Raw genomic sequence first — 17321 nt, 5'->3', positions numbered from 1 at the left:
AAAATAATATTCCTTATTATATGACAAAATGAATATATATAAAATTCATAAATAACTTAATCGTCTACCCAATAGCCCTTATCATCGTATTATTATGTATGTATAATTTGAGTTTAAAATAAGATATACCTGAGGTATGATAGTAATACGACTCCGAATATCGTGTAGCCCGAGCTGACTGATATCGATTCCGTCTATGTATATCTTAGATATTTTCGAGAATGTTTTATGAGTTCCGGAAATTTCGTTTTCATTTAAATTTATGGAATCATCGGACTCCATTATACGAAACAGGGCTACCGTAAGGCTAGATTTCCCGGCCCCAGTGCGACCCACGATTCCTACTTTGGATTCGCCCAGTACTTGAAAAGACACATCGTCCAGTGCAGGGGGAGGGAGAGAAGCGATCTGCGCGGCCGAGCGATATCGCATGGTATAATGAGAAAATTTTAAGGAGCCTCTGGAAGGCCAATCAGCAGGGGGTCGATGGTCAGGAATTATCCAGGGGGCCTGTTATATATGTTTGTTTTGGTTCGTGAAGTGATATTTATTAATTTTTCTTAAGTGATCTTCAATGTCTTGTGTACTTTCCTGCCAAATAAATCCGAAAATTTTCGTTCAGATTCCAATAAGTTCATTCATATTATTACTTATCTATCACATAAAACTTAAGGGGACAATGGTAAGAGAAGGTATTTTATTAGTTAAGATAATTCATTTCCTAAATTCCATATCCAGTCATGTTAAAGGGTGGCTAGATATGCTCTGCATTTTTTTCTGTCTTTCTTTACTTCTCATTGTTATCCTATAACCAATTTCCTTATGGAATATATTGTTATACATATATTCCTATAATTTTAAAACCTATTTTTTCTAGAGCTATTATACTCTTCTATAACAATTTATAAAATAAACCTCTGTAGGGGTGTATGAGTATTCAGTGACCCTCTCCACAGCAACTATATTAGTTTCCAAATCGCAGGTCATCCTGACTAGCCAATTGAGGGTTTGGGTTACACTAAGAGCGTAGCTTATTGCTAGTCCAGCTACTCCGGGCTTGATATTATCTCTATTCAAAGCTACTGTTAGTGCGGCCAAAAATCCTATAAAACTGCCTATAAACTCAAGCCGGACTGCTAGCCATCTTGCGTATTTTTGGAATAATAATATAATAATATTATTGTAATTTATATTTATATCGTTAGAGAGCAGATTTTATTTTTTTAATTTAAAATTTATACGTAGGAACAAGTTTCTTCTCATAAAATATAGAAAAATATTCGATAAAAATACTAATCAAATGAGAGCCTAAATGGGATAAGTTGACATTATATACAAATGAATATATTTCATATACAAAATGAAAGATTATATAATATATATTTATAAATTAAAAGTAGGGCTGTGCCGATATTAAATATCGGATCGGGTACCTGTAAAAACCGATCCGATCTTTCTACATTTCTTTTTTTTGTTATTTTATTTTATTTTATATTTATTTTACAATTATAATATTTTCTAAAATTTTATTTTCTTTTTAAAATAGATTTATAGTTTTTTTAAAAAATTTTTATAAAAAAATAGAAAGGAACACCCAAGGTTTTATTTATTTTAAATCTTTTAATAACGCCAATTTTTTTATTTATACTTTAAATAAAATAATTTTTTTCTGAATTATGCAAATATTTTACAAAAGACAGATAATTGTGCAAAATGCGTTATCTGTAGAATCATCTGAGTCTGGCTTCAGTACGGCAGGAGATATAGATAGTCCATATCGTAAAAGCTTATTCCCAGAAAATCTGGAGGCAATCATATTTATCAAAAAAATCTAATATAATAATTTTATATATTAAATATTATAATTTTATAATTCATACCAACATAAAATGGATATATTATTAAATATATATTTGTTTTTATTATAATCTCAGTTGTAGAAATAAAAAATTAAATTAAATTCATTGCATAAAAAATAGTGATTTCTTAATTACATTTGATTCAAACGGGGATGATTAAAAATCAGTATAAATATCGGATCGGTTTTGAAGCAATATCGGAAAATATCGGATCAGATCGGTGAAAAATATGTGGATCGGCACAGCCTTAATTAAAATTATAAGAAAAATTTATAAGAAAAAAAAATTGAATGAAAAGCCGAGTTTTTCTAATTTTACAATTTATTATAACGGTGTTAATAAAATTCTATTTTATTACAATATCATAATGAATCAATGCTTTAAAAATAAAAGGGAGGAGGAGATCATTTCATTACCTATTAGAAACCAAACTTGGGTAAGAACACATTTGATATTCGTCAACAAGTCTGCACGATTCAGTTAAAAATTTATCTGTCACCCCAAAAGCGCGTATAGTCGAAGCCCCAAGCAGAGTTTCCTGAAAATGGGAATATATGGGAGATCTGGATATGGACTCTAACCGCTTGAGCTGGCGAGATGTAGGGATGTAAAATTTCTTATTATTTATATATATAAACGATAAATAAAAGAAATCTCCGTAAAATAATATGATAAAAATCGAGCCAGGTCGAAATATTATTTATTTTTAACAAACTAGGGACATATTTTTTGAAATAAATTTAAATTGTTGAAAACTCATTCGGTTCTAATTACCCTTGAAACTATTTGCAACAAAGGGCCAGGTCAGGCCTTAGGTTTAAAAAATATTCCCAATTTAGATGCCTCTAGGGTTTTAGATAAATAAATTTAAACAGAAAATATTTTATGAATGTTTCAAATTAGAATAATGAGGCGTTAGTTTTAGCATTAGTCACGTCTTTTAAACATCAACTGATCAAAATATCCTTGCTTACATTTTTAACAAAGAGTAAGATTAAGAATTTTGTAAAATTAGTTATAAACTGCAATAATTGTTTTCAACTATGAATCAACATAAAATAGGGGGAGGGGGGGGTTAAAATTAATATTTCAAAAAATTTAAAATAAAGTATGAATGAATAGTTAAATTAAATATGATAAAGTTGTATACATACCAAAATGAGGAAGTATATGATGGCAATGGGCACGACCCCAATCAAAAACATGGGGGTGCTCATGCATATGACTAATAATGTAGTGAGTATGCTGTAAAAAGTGGTGATCCATGACCGTATGTTAGAAGGAAGGCCATTGTCTAAAGTGTCCATATCTTTGGCAAATCTGTATTAGATTTTTTTTTCACAATTTATATATACACATATTACTACATATAAAATGAACTTCTCTGGTAGTTAGATATTTATTCATATAAACATTTTCTTATCATTTTATGAAGACAATTATTGCAATAAAGTAATAAGAAGTATACCTATTAACTATCCTCCCAAGAGGGGTACTGTCGAAAAATGTCATAGGTGAATGAAGAATATTCCTGAGTAATTTCTGGTGTAGAGACCTGGAAGCATATACCATTGACATGGCTACCACCACAGTGCTTGCCATTATTGCGATGCCTAATTTTAAAGTGCACGTATTTTGAAAATTATCTATTGCTCGTGATTTAATGTTTTATTGATGCATCAAATATTTCTTAAAATTCAATGTCCCTTTTTTTTATTTGCAGGGATTTACATGAAATCTTGAGATCACTATGACGAAACAAATATCTCATAAAAAAAGTGAAAAAATAAGCAAGGAGCGAATTTATGGGGTGGCTATATTTATTATAAAAATTTTGGAAATCGTCCTTGCCCCCTACTTTGTTTTTTCTTACAATAAAACCTTGTAAAAGTCCATACAGGGCGTAAACTCCCAATCGTTTATTCCTAAGAGGAATGTCTTGATACGCAGTGCCGTTAATCATAACGAATTTATCATCGCTCCATTGACTTAGCCAAAAATTCCCGGCAGCCGAAAGTGCGTAGTAAAGGCCGTACAGAAACATGACAAGGGCAAAGATGTGGTATTTCAGAGCTTTGAAGTAGGTTAGGTACACGGAAAATTTAACCTTTGAGAAAAATATTTATAAATTTTAAAGAGAATCGCAATATAAAATGTTATTGCTAATGCTAAAGCCAAATAATATTTTAAAACGCTTTTTTACCACAACTTAAATAATGCTGGTAAAATAAACGGCTTTACTTTTTTATAGGGTAACGTCGTTATTCGGAAGTTATTAAAGTAACACGTTATTTCGTTACTTTATCTTATATTATTTTATTTTTTTTATGTTTATAAATGATATAAATTGTTAATATAAAGGCATAATTAATTAACATGTTAAGAATTATTAATCATTTTTGTTTTATTACTGTTTAATGTTTAGGTCTAAAATTTATATGAAAAAATTATATAATATAAAAATATCAGTTTTCATTCTTCTTTCAGTGGAAGTCATGAATTACATTAGTGAGCATAATATGTGAATTATCTATATCATTTTCTTAAAGACCAAATGATAAAAAAAACAGTATTTGAGTGTTTTTTGAGGGAAATATTGATAAATTAAGAAATTTGGAGGAAATGAATGCCAAAAGTTATTCCCGAAAGAAATTTTTAGTGAGGAAGATATATGTGATGAATGACTAGGATGATATAATTTCAAAATTCTTAGAGAGAAAAAAATATCTTTAGAAAAGAAAACCATTTTCAATGATTAAAATCTTGTTTATAAAATATTGTCATATTTACCCATTTAATGTTCAGTAGAGCAAAAGCGGTGCTGAGAGATATGCGATATTAAAATAAAAACTTGAAAAACAATTACCATCAAGAAAATAAATTGTCCATATATTTATAGATTAATCATGACATATATTTAAAAAAATTGTAATTATTAATTCATTTGAATTTTGGGATTTGTGAAATATATCAATGAAAAACAATTTATTCGTTCATTTTTTATAGTAACGGTTTGATTTTTAGAAAGAATCAAATAATGTAACGACGTTGCTAGTTTTGAAGAATATTAAATTAGTGTTGTTAAAGTGACTATTTACTAACTAGTTACTGATAACGATAACTAGTTACATTTTTAAAAAAAAAATTGAAAAATTATAACTAGTAACTGTAACTTAGTTATATTTTTTGGAATGTAGCTGCTAAATGTAACTAGTTACTTTAAAATATTCATATATATTATTATAAATGTATTTAAATAATTAATTTTATTTATAATATATATTATAATAAATTATTTTATATTAAACTTATTAATTTAAAATTTTTATCAAATATCCGATTCTATATGCAGGCCTTCTTTATATAGTTAATATTGATAAATGAATCAGACAGATCCAAAATCATTCTGGATTTTGGTAGTGGGAAAGCACTATTATGTGGATGTTGCCCCATAAATTTTATTAATAGGTCTAGGTTATATTTTATAATTTTGGTTTATACTTTTTTAAAAAAAATTTGAATTATTTAAAATATTAACTTTTACTTATTTTTAGAATTCTTGCTTATAGTGTGATATATTGAATAATATTTGGGGAGGGGATGGGGGGGGGGGGGGTTTAAAATAATATGTATGATGACAAATTTCCGAAGGGGGGATTTCACCTTGTCACTCCTATTTACAGAATTTAATATGAATTCTAGGATGACATTCAAATGACTCAAAATATGAAATAGAAATTGTACCATCCATTTCATAAAGTATTATCAAAACAACAGACTTAGATGTTAAAATACTTTAGTCAATCAAAAAATATTTTGATTTCATATAGAGAAGACTGGTAGTACAGCCTATATTACCATAAATGTTTCATGTGTTGTATTGTTAAACGGCTCAATTTAAGTCGATTTTTAAAAAAGGGTCCGATTAAGAATTTAGCCAAAACAATAGCTTTAAGATTTTGCGCATACTTGGCAGAAAGGTTTGGACCTCTATTTTGAAGTATCGAGGCTTACATAATATTATTTTGGAATAGATCCTAATCGTGCCGTTTACTTATACAACTCCTATGGCCTTTGAAAAAATAAGGTATATTTCAGCATCAAAGTCATCCATGGGCAAAGCTATGGGAACACATCTTTGTATGATATTTCCATATAATAATTTTAAATAATTTTACTAAATTTTAGTTAGATGTACATCTTAACAAGATTATTTTTAAGCTAAATATTATATAGAATTATTAATTAATTTAAACAAACTTAATTAAAATAACTTTGTCTACAATCCTGGGGAATGATGATGTTCTTATCATACATTATACTTAGAAGCAACTTAAGATGCCAAAAAAAAATCTTTTAATATAATTATAAGAAAGCATATAACGTTGCCATGTGAAAATGCCAACCTTTGTAGAATAAAATAAACTGGGCCATCATCTGAACCATTTAAAAAGAAATTAAATGATCACATCATCTTATTAAATATAAGGTTGTCCTCACGCCAAGTTGCTCCCGTAGAATGTTTTCTCACTCTAGGGAAGCTTATTTGAAGAGGAAAAAGCGTCCTTTAGACCAAAATTTTTTAAAATAGTTTATTAAAAGGCAAATATAAATTTACTTATAAAAATAATCGGTGCATGCATATATATATATATATGATATTAAGTTATTTTTATTTCGGTGTAAATATATTCTATTCTCTTGTTGTCAGTTGTAACTATATTTTTATATAAATAAATTTGTATGAATGTAATTAGTTAAGTTTCAAAAGTAACCTTTTAACAACACTAAATATAATCATACTGTTGCAATACAATAAGGATCGCAAAGTAGTCAATAATTTTTAAACGATTTATTTTTCAATATAATTTACCTGAATCCTAAAACCTACTCTCCTTCTTGATAGTTGCCTTAAACCCAGATGTTGGAATTCGTCCTATCGTTGTTGTCATTTCCTTTAAAAGGCTAGTGGCAAAAATAGTCATCTAAAGGATTAACGTTGACCTCGTCGCCTTCTCTCCCCACCAACTGGGCTTTGCAATTAAAGGAGATTGTGATATTATATCCCATTCCCATGGAATTTATCTCAATTCTAGTAAATGAAGATAAGGCAATCTGCAAGTGAATACGCCTTCAACATTAATAGGAGTGACATTTACCTTCCTGCTTTCTACTTTTTTCAACTTATTGTCCTTTCCTTTTTAATTCTTCTACCTGCATGAGCACCACGCCACAAAGCCTCAAGAGGGCATTAATTTGGGAAATATTTCACAAGTAGTGAAATGAACACTTTTCTACGAAAATACTTATTAAATGTTGGGAATCATTGGTGCTTTTAAATAAAAATATGAGTGATATGGCTCGCATTCTGATCATATTCTCAAACCCAAAATTGGAAGTAGAATGCTAGATACTTGCTGCTGATTCTAGCTGCTATAAAGATGCCGAAAGAATTAATATATTATATATTTAAAAGCTATTTATCAAATTCTTTAGGATGTTCTACAAATTATATTTCATATGTAGGCAGCACTTGTTAATAGCTCATAAATATATATCTTGTAAGATGAAATTCCTTCCTAATTATTCTGTTATTGCAATATAGATAAGTAATTTAATATAAAAAGATGAAATTGTTATTAGCAAATTTTAGTTTCCAGTCACAATATTGAAGAATATATTATCTATTTATATCAGTAAAATAAATCGATATTTAAATTAAACTATTAAAATGTATGCCTTTGATTATACTGATCACTTTTAAAATATTGACCATTTTAGTGTGTTTATGTATATATATATATATTATTAAAAAAATGAATAGTATCTTGATTGACATTAAATTATAACTAGTATGACAAGGTAATTTTAATATGTTACTCTTCCAGTCTCTGACGTTTCGGTTGTCATCCATCTTCCGCCATCAGCTAATTTACTTTCTTTGACCTCTGCCATTTTGCTTCCTAATCGTCTTCTAACTATATCGGGCGTGTTATCGGTGTCTTCTTTTTTATCCGTCAACTCATTATTGTCGTCCAATCCCGATTCGGGTTTGATGAGATTAGATTCGAGACCAGTGATTCCCAAATCCAAAGATAATAATGAATCTGGTAAGGTTTTGGGCTGAGGAGTAAATTGGTCCGATTTATTTATTAATGAAGTATTCGAGGTGTGAAAAGATGATGAAGGAACTTTATCGTCATTTGTCTGACTTTATTATTGGCGTGTTTTTTTTTAAATAAAATAATTTATAGTTTAATATTTTTGTATAATTGGTGATAATATGTGGGTTAAGGCCTAATTTTATAATAAAACGCGTTTTGTTCTGGAGGAGTAGTATTTAACGCCGTATTTACAAAATCAAGCCAATAAATAGGTATAATTTGTAAATACGGAGCGAAATGATGATAACGCAATGATAAAATTTGAAAAAACATATTCTGCAATGCGACGAATAAAATATATGAGATACGATTGTAAAAATAATTGAGAAATCCGATAAAGAAGTATATGATATTCCTAAAATATCAAGTAAAATAATTATTCTATCTTTATTTCAATAATTATTAACGCTAAGATGAATCACATTCCATGTCAAATCGATCAAAAAAGGCACATTTTTGGTCGACCCCTTATAAAATTGTTAAAAATTTCTGGAATTATTTAGACAGGCAAATAAATGAGAAAGCCGTTTATTTTAGCCCGCTAGCACATCTGGTTCCCGAGATAATAGGGGCTCAAAAGTGCAAAAAAGACTTTGGAATCTATAAATTTTTTAGAGTGCTTATATATTAGAAACTATATAGTAAAAAAATATATAATATATCAAATTGTAGGTAAAAAAATCTCTAAAGGGCTATCAAAAAATCATAAAAAATGGCGCCAATTTGAATCTTTAACTTCCGGTTCACCTATATTGCTTTAAGTGTATTTTTAAAAAGGGAGTTTGATTTCGAAATTTTTTTACGTATAACATGCTTATTATCGCAAGAATCTAGGAATGATTCTACCCTGGATGACCCAAAAAAATTTACCATTCAATTTAGATATGTTAATATGCTCTTTATGCCGACAAAAATTAATCATTCCTTATACTTCAAATGACAATGTAGATATTGATTCTCCCCCTCATATAATTAATCGAGAGACGGAAACATTAATATATCCCTACAATCAATAGAGGAATCTACCATTAAAAGAAAACGCTTATGTGAAAAAAAATATTTGAAGAAAAAAAATATCTAGAGTAAAAAAAAATTTTTAACGATTAAAATTATACCATTATCTTCATCAAATGATGAAATTATAGATACCTAAAAAATCAATTTCTCACAACTGTCGATTGCAAATTAATATAGATTATTAACATTGTTACTATCTAATTTGCAAGTAAGGAAAATTGTAAAAGAATTTACTATTTCATATATGGAAGTTAAAATCAAAAGGTTTAATAAAAGAAAAAGGTTTTTTTTTTCAACACCGAATCCTAAACCCGGCAAAACAATAGATGCCGCCCACCTTTACTGTTGTCAAAGCTTTTTTATAGCAATGACGAATATAGTAGATCGATGCCTGGGAAAATGGATTTGTTTCTATAATAAAAAATGGTGAAAAGATTCAAGCAAAAAGATTAATTTTAATTAATTTACGAGAGCCATAAATTTAAAGATATTTATTCAAATATCAAAATTGGACTAACTAAATTTTGTTACAAATATATTTTAAATTATGGAATGAATATGATTTTATCTACATTTCCATATATTTATAAAAATGAATATTAAAAAAAATTACATGAAAGATAATTATTATTGCAAATTTCTTACATAATTAAGTGGCTAATAGGTATTTTCCCACTCTGCCCCTCAGTTTAATCAGTATATTTAATAGAAATTCTAAATTTTTTAGTACAAAAAGTGAAAATATCCGGTTATCGATAAGTTAGCAGCAAAATTTTAACCATAATCCGTATTTTCATAAAGCGCCATCTACTTTTTTCTTAGATTTTTAGAGTCGATAGCGTCGCCAAGGTTTTGACATCGTATATATATTTAGCAAAGGTGTCTATATAAAACAAACTCCCTTTTTAAAAATACAGGTAAACCGGGTTAAAGATTCAAATTGGCGCCAATTTGAATCATTTTTTGATAGCCCTTTAATTCCAAAGTGACTCTTTTTTGCACTTTTGAGCCCCTATATCTCGGGAACCAGGTGTAATTTCTCATTTATTTGCCTATCTAAATAATTCCAGAAATTTTTAACAATTTTAAAAGGGGGTGGCCGAATCGTGATCGATTTGACGTGGAATGGCCCATCAGCTTTGTATCGATAGCGTTAAATAACGCACCGCTTGAACAAAACGCGTCTACTATAAATTCAACCTGAGATTATAACAATTTTTCATAGGCAGAACAAATATATGAGAGTTAGACATAGAATAGAATCTCTCTTTATTTAATATGAATTTTAAAATAGAATTTAAATTTAAATTTTTTTTAAAAAAATAGATGAAAAGATAAATCTGGGAAAAATTTTGAAATTCAGAACAATATTTTAAGGAAAACTAAATGAAATAAAATGTAATTATAAATAGATTATTGAGCAGAACTTTTGTCAAAAACTGAAAATATTATATATCGTCTTGATAAATTTATATAGGAATTTTAATATCATAATTTAAAAATTAAATTTCATTCATTGTCAACACTTCAATTTAAAAATCTTGGATAAAGAATTTTCGTACTGATAATTATTCCTCTGGAAATAAAAGAAGAATGGGAGGGAGGGGTCTAACTCTAAGGAGTCTAAGTAGTGTTCGAACTATAAAAATTGATAACGTTTCTTACATTCTACAAGGAATGTTATTTGGAGTTTAATAGCCGTAAAGAAGCTTTAAAGTATTTGAGAAAGAAAATCGGATCGACAAAAAATCTTCATTTTTAGGTTATATGCCGATTCCAAAGCACTGGCAAGGCTGCCGATCCGATTTGATTACAAGAATTGTTCCTCCCTATAAATTTGAAAATAATAACCTCGATTTTGTGATAATCTGATTCCCTTTGCCAAGATTGGTGATGTCGCGATTAGAACTACTGATCAAGGCTTCGGGCGCTATCAAAGTTTAAAAAAAAAATTAATGATATAAATTAAAATATTTTCTTTATTTTTAGTTGTTATATGAGTTATAACCTTAAAGATATACATTATTTATTTGGAAAATTCGTGATACAATATGAGATATTCATTTTAAAATAATTATTATAATATTCACAATTATAATTTACTAGGGAATTATTCAATACTGGGAAATCAATATCCTTTCTTATAATACTAACTTTTTATTTAAATTACTCAAGTATACAACAATGGAACAATCTACTAACATTAAAATTAGTGGATAAATATTATGAGAAAGAGTAAGAAATTCTTTTTAAAAATTATAACTTCTATCTTATTTTTTATAATATAAAATCAAAAATATATGGCGCGTCCAAAGTCAACATTTTATTTTTTAAAAAAAAATTAATTTATTATTGAAATCTACGAAATCGAGTTTGGACGTATAATGCATAAAACTGTGAGAATCTTTCTTTTTTTTAAAAAAATTTTTTGAACCCATTAACTGAAACTAATTAGTAGAGTTCATTTAATGATGTAAAATATCGTGGGTTATTATATCAACCCGAAAAGAATTTCTTATTATAGGGATTAGGGAGCTTAAGATTAATTTCAAATTTATGGCAAACCATTTTCGGGAGAAATCTGCTCACTGTCGGTTCCTTCTTCCTCCACCCGTGAACTGAGATAATTCCTCAAAATTTCGGAGAAAACGCCTTCACTTTTAACCGAGAGTTCAGTATAAGTACCCTGTTCGGCTATGGTTCCGTCCTTCATGACCAGGATTCTATCTACCTCGGGAAGTAAATGGATGGCATTGGTCACCAATAGGCGGGTCTGGGAGTTTGAGTTATTAAATATTTTAAATGACAATGAACAAATCGTCACTATATTGGTCAATTTTGTGATAGAAGATCGCCGATTCATTCATTAAAATGTACTTTAAAGCGTTGTCGGAAACGAATAAGCTGATGACACGCCAATTTGGCTTTCGATATAAAAAATTTTGATAATAAATGAAACCCTAATTTTTTTTTAAAGTTTTTTATAAAATTTTAAAATCGTATTGCAAAATTATTAATATGAGAAAGAAAAATGGGGTGTCACCATCGATATTGATAGACATTTTCGATGAATGAAACATTTTGGTGTATATATATTTTAAATTCAAAGTTAATATTCTACATTTCGAACTACTTTTCATATTTCTCACATTCCTTTCCTTTCCAAAATTAAATTTTTTTTTAAACTTTATGTTTAAGCGCCCCCTTAGGTCCTAGTACATTTTCAAAAATGTGTCTTCCCACGTGGACGTCCACCGAACTCAAAGGATCGTCGAGTAAGTAAACGTCAATCAAATCCTTTCGATAAACTGCCCTGGCCAGTGACAGTCTTTGCTTTTGACCGCCTGAAAGATTGACACCTTTTGCCGCCATCAAAAATAAAATATAATGATATGCGAGTGTTAATTGAGATATAAGAAAAAAACTGAAATAGTTATGACTTTCGTTTGCTTATTATAAAGCTCTAACTTCATTTCAATTTTTTAAAAAGACCAAGCCAGTTGGTTACCCATCATAAAAACTATAATTTAATTATATAAAATATAAAAAAAACAAAATTGGGGGTGGGGATAATATAAAAAGAGGGTGATTCCATATCGGCCAAAACTAGAGTAATAACCGAGACGGTGTCAACAATGTCGGTATCGTACCGCCTTTACTATTTTTTAGTTATGATTACGAATTTTGTCGGCAAACTTTTCGCTAAATTTCGCTTGACCTTATAATTTGTATGCTCAAATATTAAACTTAAAGTTTATATGCTCAAAGCTTAAAGTTTATTTATCTCAATTGGCACAGTATAAAAAAGAAGCTTTACTACATTTAATTAAGCCAAATGCCAGTACCATCAAATTACAGAATACATAAATATTATAATGAGTCAACCTCTTACTATGTATGCTCAAAAGCATCATGTAAGGGGAAAGGTATTCTCAAATATAATGTACTTAGTGTATCCAAAGAGTGTACTGGTAGATAAAATATTTTTAAATAATTTGCTACTTGCAAAAATTTTAATCAACTTCAACACAAAGTTTATGATAAATAAAAATATAAAAAATTTTAATTTATTTAGCTGAAGATATAAATTCCATAGATAAATTTACTCAGACCGAAGGAGTAATTTATATTTCAAATGAATGTCAAAGTAAACTTTTATCTATATTTATATTCATTATAAGCTAATGAAAACTCTGCCTTGAATGATAAGGAAATCACTGCTTTTCATGATGATGCATCTCTTTTAAGTAAAATATAATTTTACATACTGATCATTATAATAAAAATTTCAGCACCTAATGAAATTATTACTGATAGAGCAATTCAAGGTACTTTAATATATTATTAATAATTTATATTCATTATTTTTAAACAAAGCTAATTATCAAGAGAATCAGATTTTCTTTTTTAAAAAAAATTGCCCATATAAATTTATTACTTCTAAATGTAATAATAATTTAATATATTCTAATAAATATTTATATCTTCGTAATCGTGAACATTATAAATGTCGTTTACATAACTGTAACGGAAGGGGTGTATTAGGTAATCATTTTACAATAACTAAGCAACAGTCATGATAATGATGAAGAGTATTATGAACTTTTACTAACAGTAAATGAATTAAAAAATCAAATAAAATTAAATAAATATTTAAGTTTACATCAAGTATATAAAAAAAGTTATGCGCAAAAGGAAATTAGATTCCTTTGCGATGCGACACCTAAAACCTTACCGACATTTTTGTCAGTAATAACAATTATGGCGCGCGTTATTCAATCAACGCGGCCATCGTTACCTCGCACAAATGCTGATATAGCGTTGCTTGATGAACATAAAGTTACCTTGAATAATAATAATTTTTAAGTTTGTAATGATAATAATAAATTATTTATTTTTTCTACTCGTATTCTTTTATCTCGCCTTTGTTGGGCAGATAAGATATGTCTAGATGGCACGTTTAATGCCGCCCCTAAATTATTTAAACAATTTTACACCATAAATATTATTATAAACAATACTTTAATTGTTTGCGCGTATATTCTTTTACCAGATAAATTTAAAAATACACATATTCGAATGTTTTATTTATATATTAAAAAATTATTGTTTATCATTAGGCTTAATTTTTTCGCCACCAAGTGCAACAATAGATTTTGAAATTGGCGTATTTTTAGCCCTTTAGGAAATTTTTCCTAGAATTATTGTAAAGGGTTGCTACTTCCATATCTGTCAATGCATCGTAAGACGCATTCAGGAATATCGCCTGACCCAACTGCGCAGACGAAATCCTAATATTTATAAATTTTTTCGTATTATAATGGCCATCCCATTTTTATTAGAAAGGGATGTGCCATCTATAATGATTGAGTTAAGTCGCCAAGCTCAATCATTTCAATTGAGTTCTATTTACGATTTTTTAAATTATTTTGAAAATACTTGGATTAACAGTAATGCCAAGTTCAAATATGAAATGTGGAAGACATTTGATGTTAAAGGGGTGAGGACGAATAACCACGTCAAAGACTTTCATCGAGCTTTAAAGGAATACGTTCCTTATCCTCACCCTAACATTTATTTATTTATTGATATCCTAAAAAACATAGAGCAGGATATGGATCTTGTATTGATGCAGTTAAATGATGGGCGAAAAGTTTTCGAAAGAAAAAAAATAATATATCATACTAGATGATAAGATAAGAGAGATAATAATCATATATTGTGGAAATTTGTATAGCCCTATTGAATATTTGGAAAAAATATCAAGATATTTATATTCCAAAAAATTTACTGGCATTTCGCCCATTTTTTTTTATATTACTATACTGGTGACTTTTTTACCAATCATCTAACTCTATTTGTTTTATATTTTTTATAATATCAGTAAAAAAATATATATACTGTTGATCCAAGTTATTTTATTGTAGTTGGGTTCGGTTGAAGTGGTATGTGCCAATTTCAAAATCTATGTTATGTTCCTCAACTATTGCTATATCATCATTTGAGGAGAGCTTTTTAAGTAAAAGTTCATAATACTACTAATCATAATTATCATTCGAATGCTAATAGTACACTAAACCCTTCCTTCATATTTTTTTTTATCAGTTTATATAACTTATATTTATTGTTGATATTTTTTTATATATATCATTTCAATTCAAAATAATCGTTTTTCATATTGTAATACCCTACCTATCATAATCGTTTATACTATTGTTGCGTGCACCATTAAAACATTATTTTTTTATTTAACCTGATATAATATAATTAATTACATCCTTATAGAATACTTTATAATAATGTCTACGCGAATTTTTAGAAAATTTCATAATGAATAATAATTGAATGTTCTGTGTTGTCAAATTATGCACTTGAAATAAAAATAAATTTTGTATGTATCCATAGTTATATTGTGTAGATACCTACGGTAAAAATTTTATATAAGGAGTTCTTAGTAAGAAAAAAGATTAATCATCAGATATCTCAAAAAAATTAAAAAATATACATAGAAACATACGGTAAAAAAAATTATATAAGGAGTTCTTACTATGAAAAAGGATTAACAGTCCCATTAATCATCAGAAATCTCAAAAAAATTAAAATATATGCATAAATCTGAGGAACGAATAATTTGATATATCCCTTTACCCTCAAATTTATTTTTATTTCCTACCCAGCTACAAGCCTCATGAAATTATTTTCAGAAAACGATGCAACTAAATGTCTCCTAATTCTACAACTCTTGGTTATTTTTTTAGAATAAATGGCACAAAAAAAAATTTATATTTTTTTTATTAAATAGATAAGGTATATATCATGCATAAAATAAAATTGTTTTAATATCATGTAATATAAATTATTTAAAAAAATTTATATATATTATTTTACTATAGATTCATTAAATATATTAATTATATTATATTAATTATCTAAATTTCTTTATATCACATTAATTTAATAATTATATAAATTTCTTTATGTAACATTAAAATTGCTTTAAAAATTATATTATAATTATAATATTATAATATTAATATTATAATTATATTAAATATTAGAATTATATTAATATTATACTTATATTAAATACTAGAATTATATTTATATTAAATATTAGAATTATATTAAATATTAGAATTATATATATACTAAAATTATTAATATTAGAATTGTATATTTTCTTAAATTTTTATTATTAAATTTTTAATTACATAAATTACTTTAAATAGTAAAATCTGTCTAATCTGTAAAAGTTAAATTTTTAATATTTTTAAATCTCTCGCTTCAACCCTGTAGGGGCCATTTTATTTAACATTTTTTTATAGTAGTAATAGCGGCCCATAACCAACAATGTCATGTCTCAGTAACATATTTCGCAATTATAAAATCATATTAAATCGATACGATTTAAAGCATTTTACGACCTGTTATTAATATTCCCCTGCCCTTATTTATTCTAATAATTACCTAGTCTTAGTTTTTTTAATAATAGTAAAAAAAACCTTTTTCCCCAATCTCGGTGTCGTCTCCATTCGGGAGTATGTAATCGCGATCCCTTACCAAGTCGCAAGCTTGTAAGGCCTCTAAGTAAGTGGAAGAATTGAACGGGAAAGGAGCTTCAAAAGTGACGTTATTCCGAAGGTTGGCATTTCGAATCCAAGGCTGTTGAGAGGCGTACGCCACTGACCCTCGTATTTTCATCATCGGTGTCGATGTGCTGGTGAAAGATATCTTTAAGTTGTTTCAAAAAAATTTAATATTGTTTACGGGTAGGAGATTGTTAATCTTATAACCAAAATAAAATTGTATTTGTATGAAAGATATTTACGTCCTCCTTATTCTCTCCCTGAAAATTGAACTCATTAACATTTGTCGATGTGATGTAATTGACTCTTTTCATCTCCCCAAGAAGTGCAGAAAGTAGCGAACTTTTGCCGGAACCCACCGCTCCAACAATAGCCACCAATTGGCCTCTCTTTACGGTAAAATTCAAATTCTTGAGCACTGGACTGTTATAATTAGTAAATTTATCATTAAGACTATTCGCTGACTCGTTTAAATGAATAACAGTCGTGCCATTTTTTTTCGCGTCTTCTTCTATTTTAGGTAATTCAATCGTTGATTTAGAGATTTTTTCGATTTGGAAACTTTGGGGGAAATCCCAAGCGAAATTGCAGTTTTTCACGATGATCACATCAACGTTAGCTTATAAGAGGGAGGAGAAAAAAATAAGTGCATGAACGAGTTTAAATAATCTTAAATAATACAAGGAAACTAATGT

At 28.0% G+C, this 17321-nt stretch overlaps 1 protein-coding gene across 3 annotated transcripts in view; it reads right to left on the bottom strand.

Annotated features, from left to right (window-relative positions):
* The window catches only part of LOC135925573 (multidrug resistance-associated protein 1-like), a 66069-nt gene that overhangs the window by 3764 nt on the left and 44984 nt on the right, over nucleotides 1-17321 (bottom strand). For all 3 annotated transcript variants that reach the window (XM_065460971.1, XM_065460970.1, XM_065460972.1), the window contains exons 14-25: nucleotides 16869-17245; nucleotides 16543-16771; nucleotides 12227-12399; nucleotides 11606-11813; nucleotides 10892-10970; nucleotides 7740-8070; nucleotides 3741-3966; nucleotides 3328-3472; nucleotides 3014-3179; nucleotides 2276-2475; nucleotides 916-1144; nucleotides 130-510 (exon numbers count right to left, since the gene is read on the bottom strand). In XM_065460971.1, coding sequence (XP_065317043.1) covers nucleotides 130-510; nucleotides 916-1144; nucleotides 2276-2475; nucleotides 3014-3179; nucleotides 3328-3472; nucleotides 3741-3966; nucleotides 7740-8070; nucleotides 10892-10970; nucleotides 11606-11813; nucleotides 12227-12399; nucleotides 16543-16771; nucleotides 16869-17245 — 2744 coding nt within the window. The remainder of the gene's footprint in view (nucleotides 1-129; nucleotides 511-915; nucleotides 1145-2275; nucleotides 2476-3013; nucleotides 3180-3327; nucleotides 3473-3740; nucleotides 3967-7739; nucleotides 8071-10891; nucleotides 10971-11605; nucleotides 11814-12226; nucleotides 12400-16542; nucleotides 16772-16868; nucleotides 17246-17321) is intronic.

Source organism: Gordionus sp. m RMFG-2023, chromosome 2 (genome assembly GCF_954871325.1).
Source record: "Gordionus sp. m RMFG-2023 chromosome 2, tfGorSpeb1-WG-v2, whole genome shotgun sequence".
Taxonomy (NCBI): Eukaryota; Metazoa; Nematomorpha; class Gordioida; order Chordodea; family Parachordodidae; genus Gordionus; species Gordionus sp. m RMFG-2023.
Note: the sequence above shows the minus strand (reverse complement) of the source record. Positions and strands in the feature narration are given on the sequence as shown.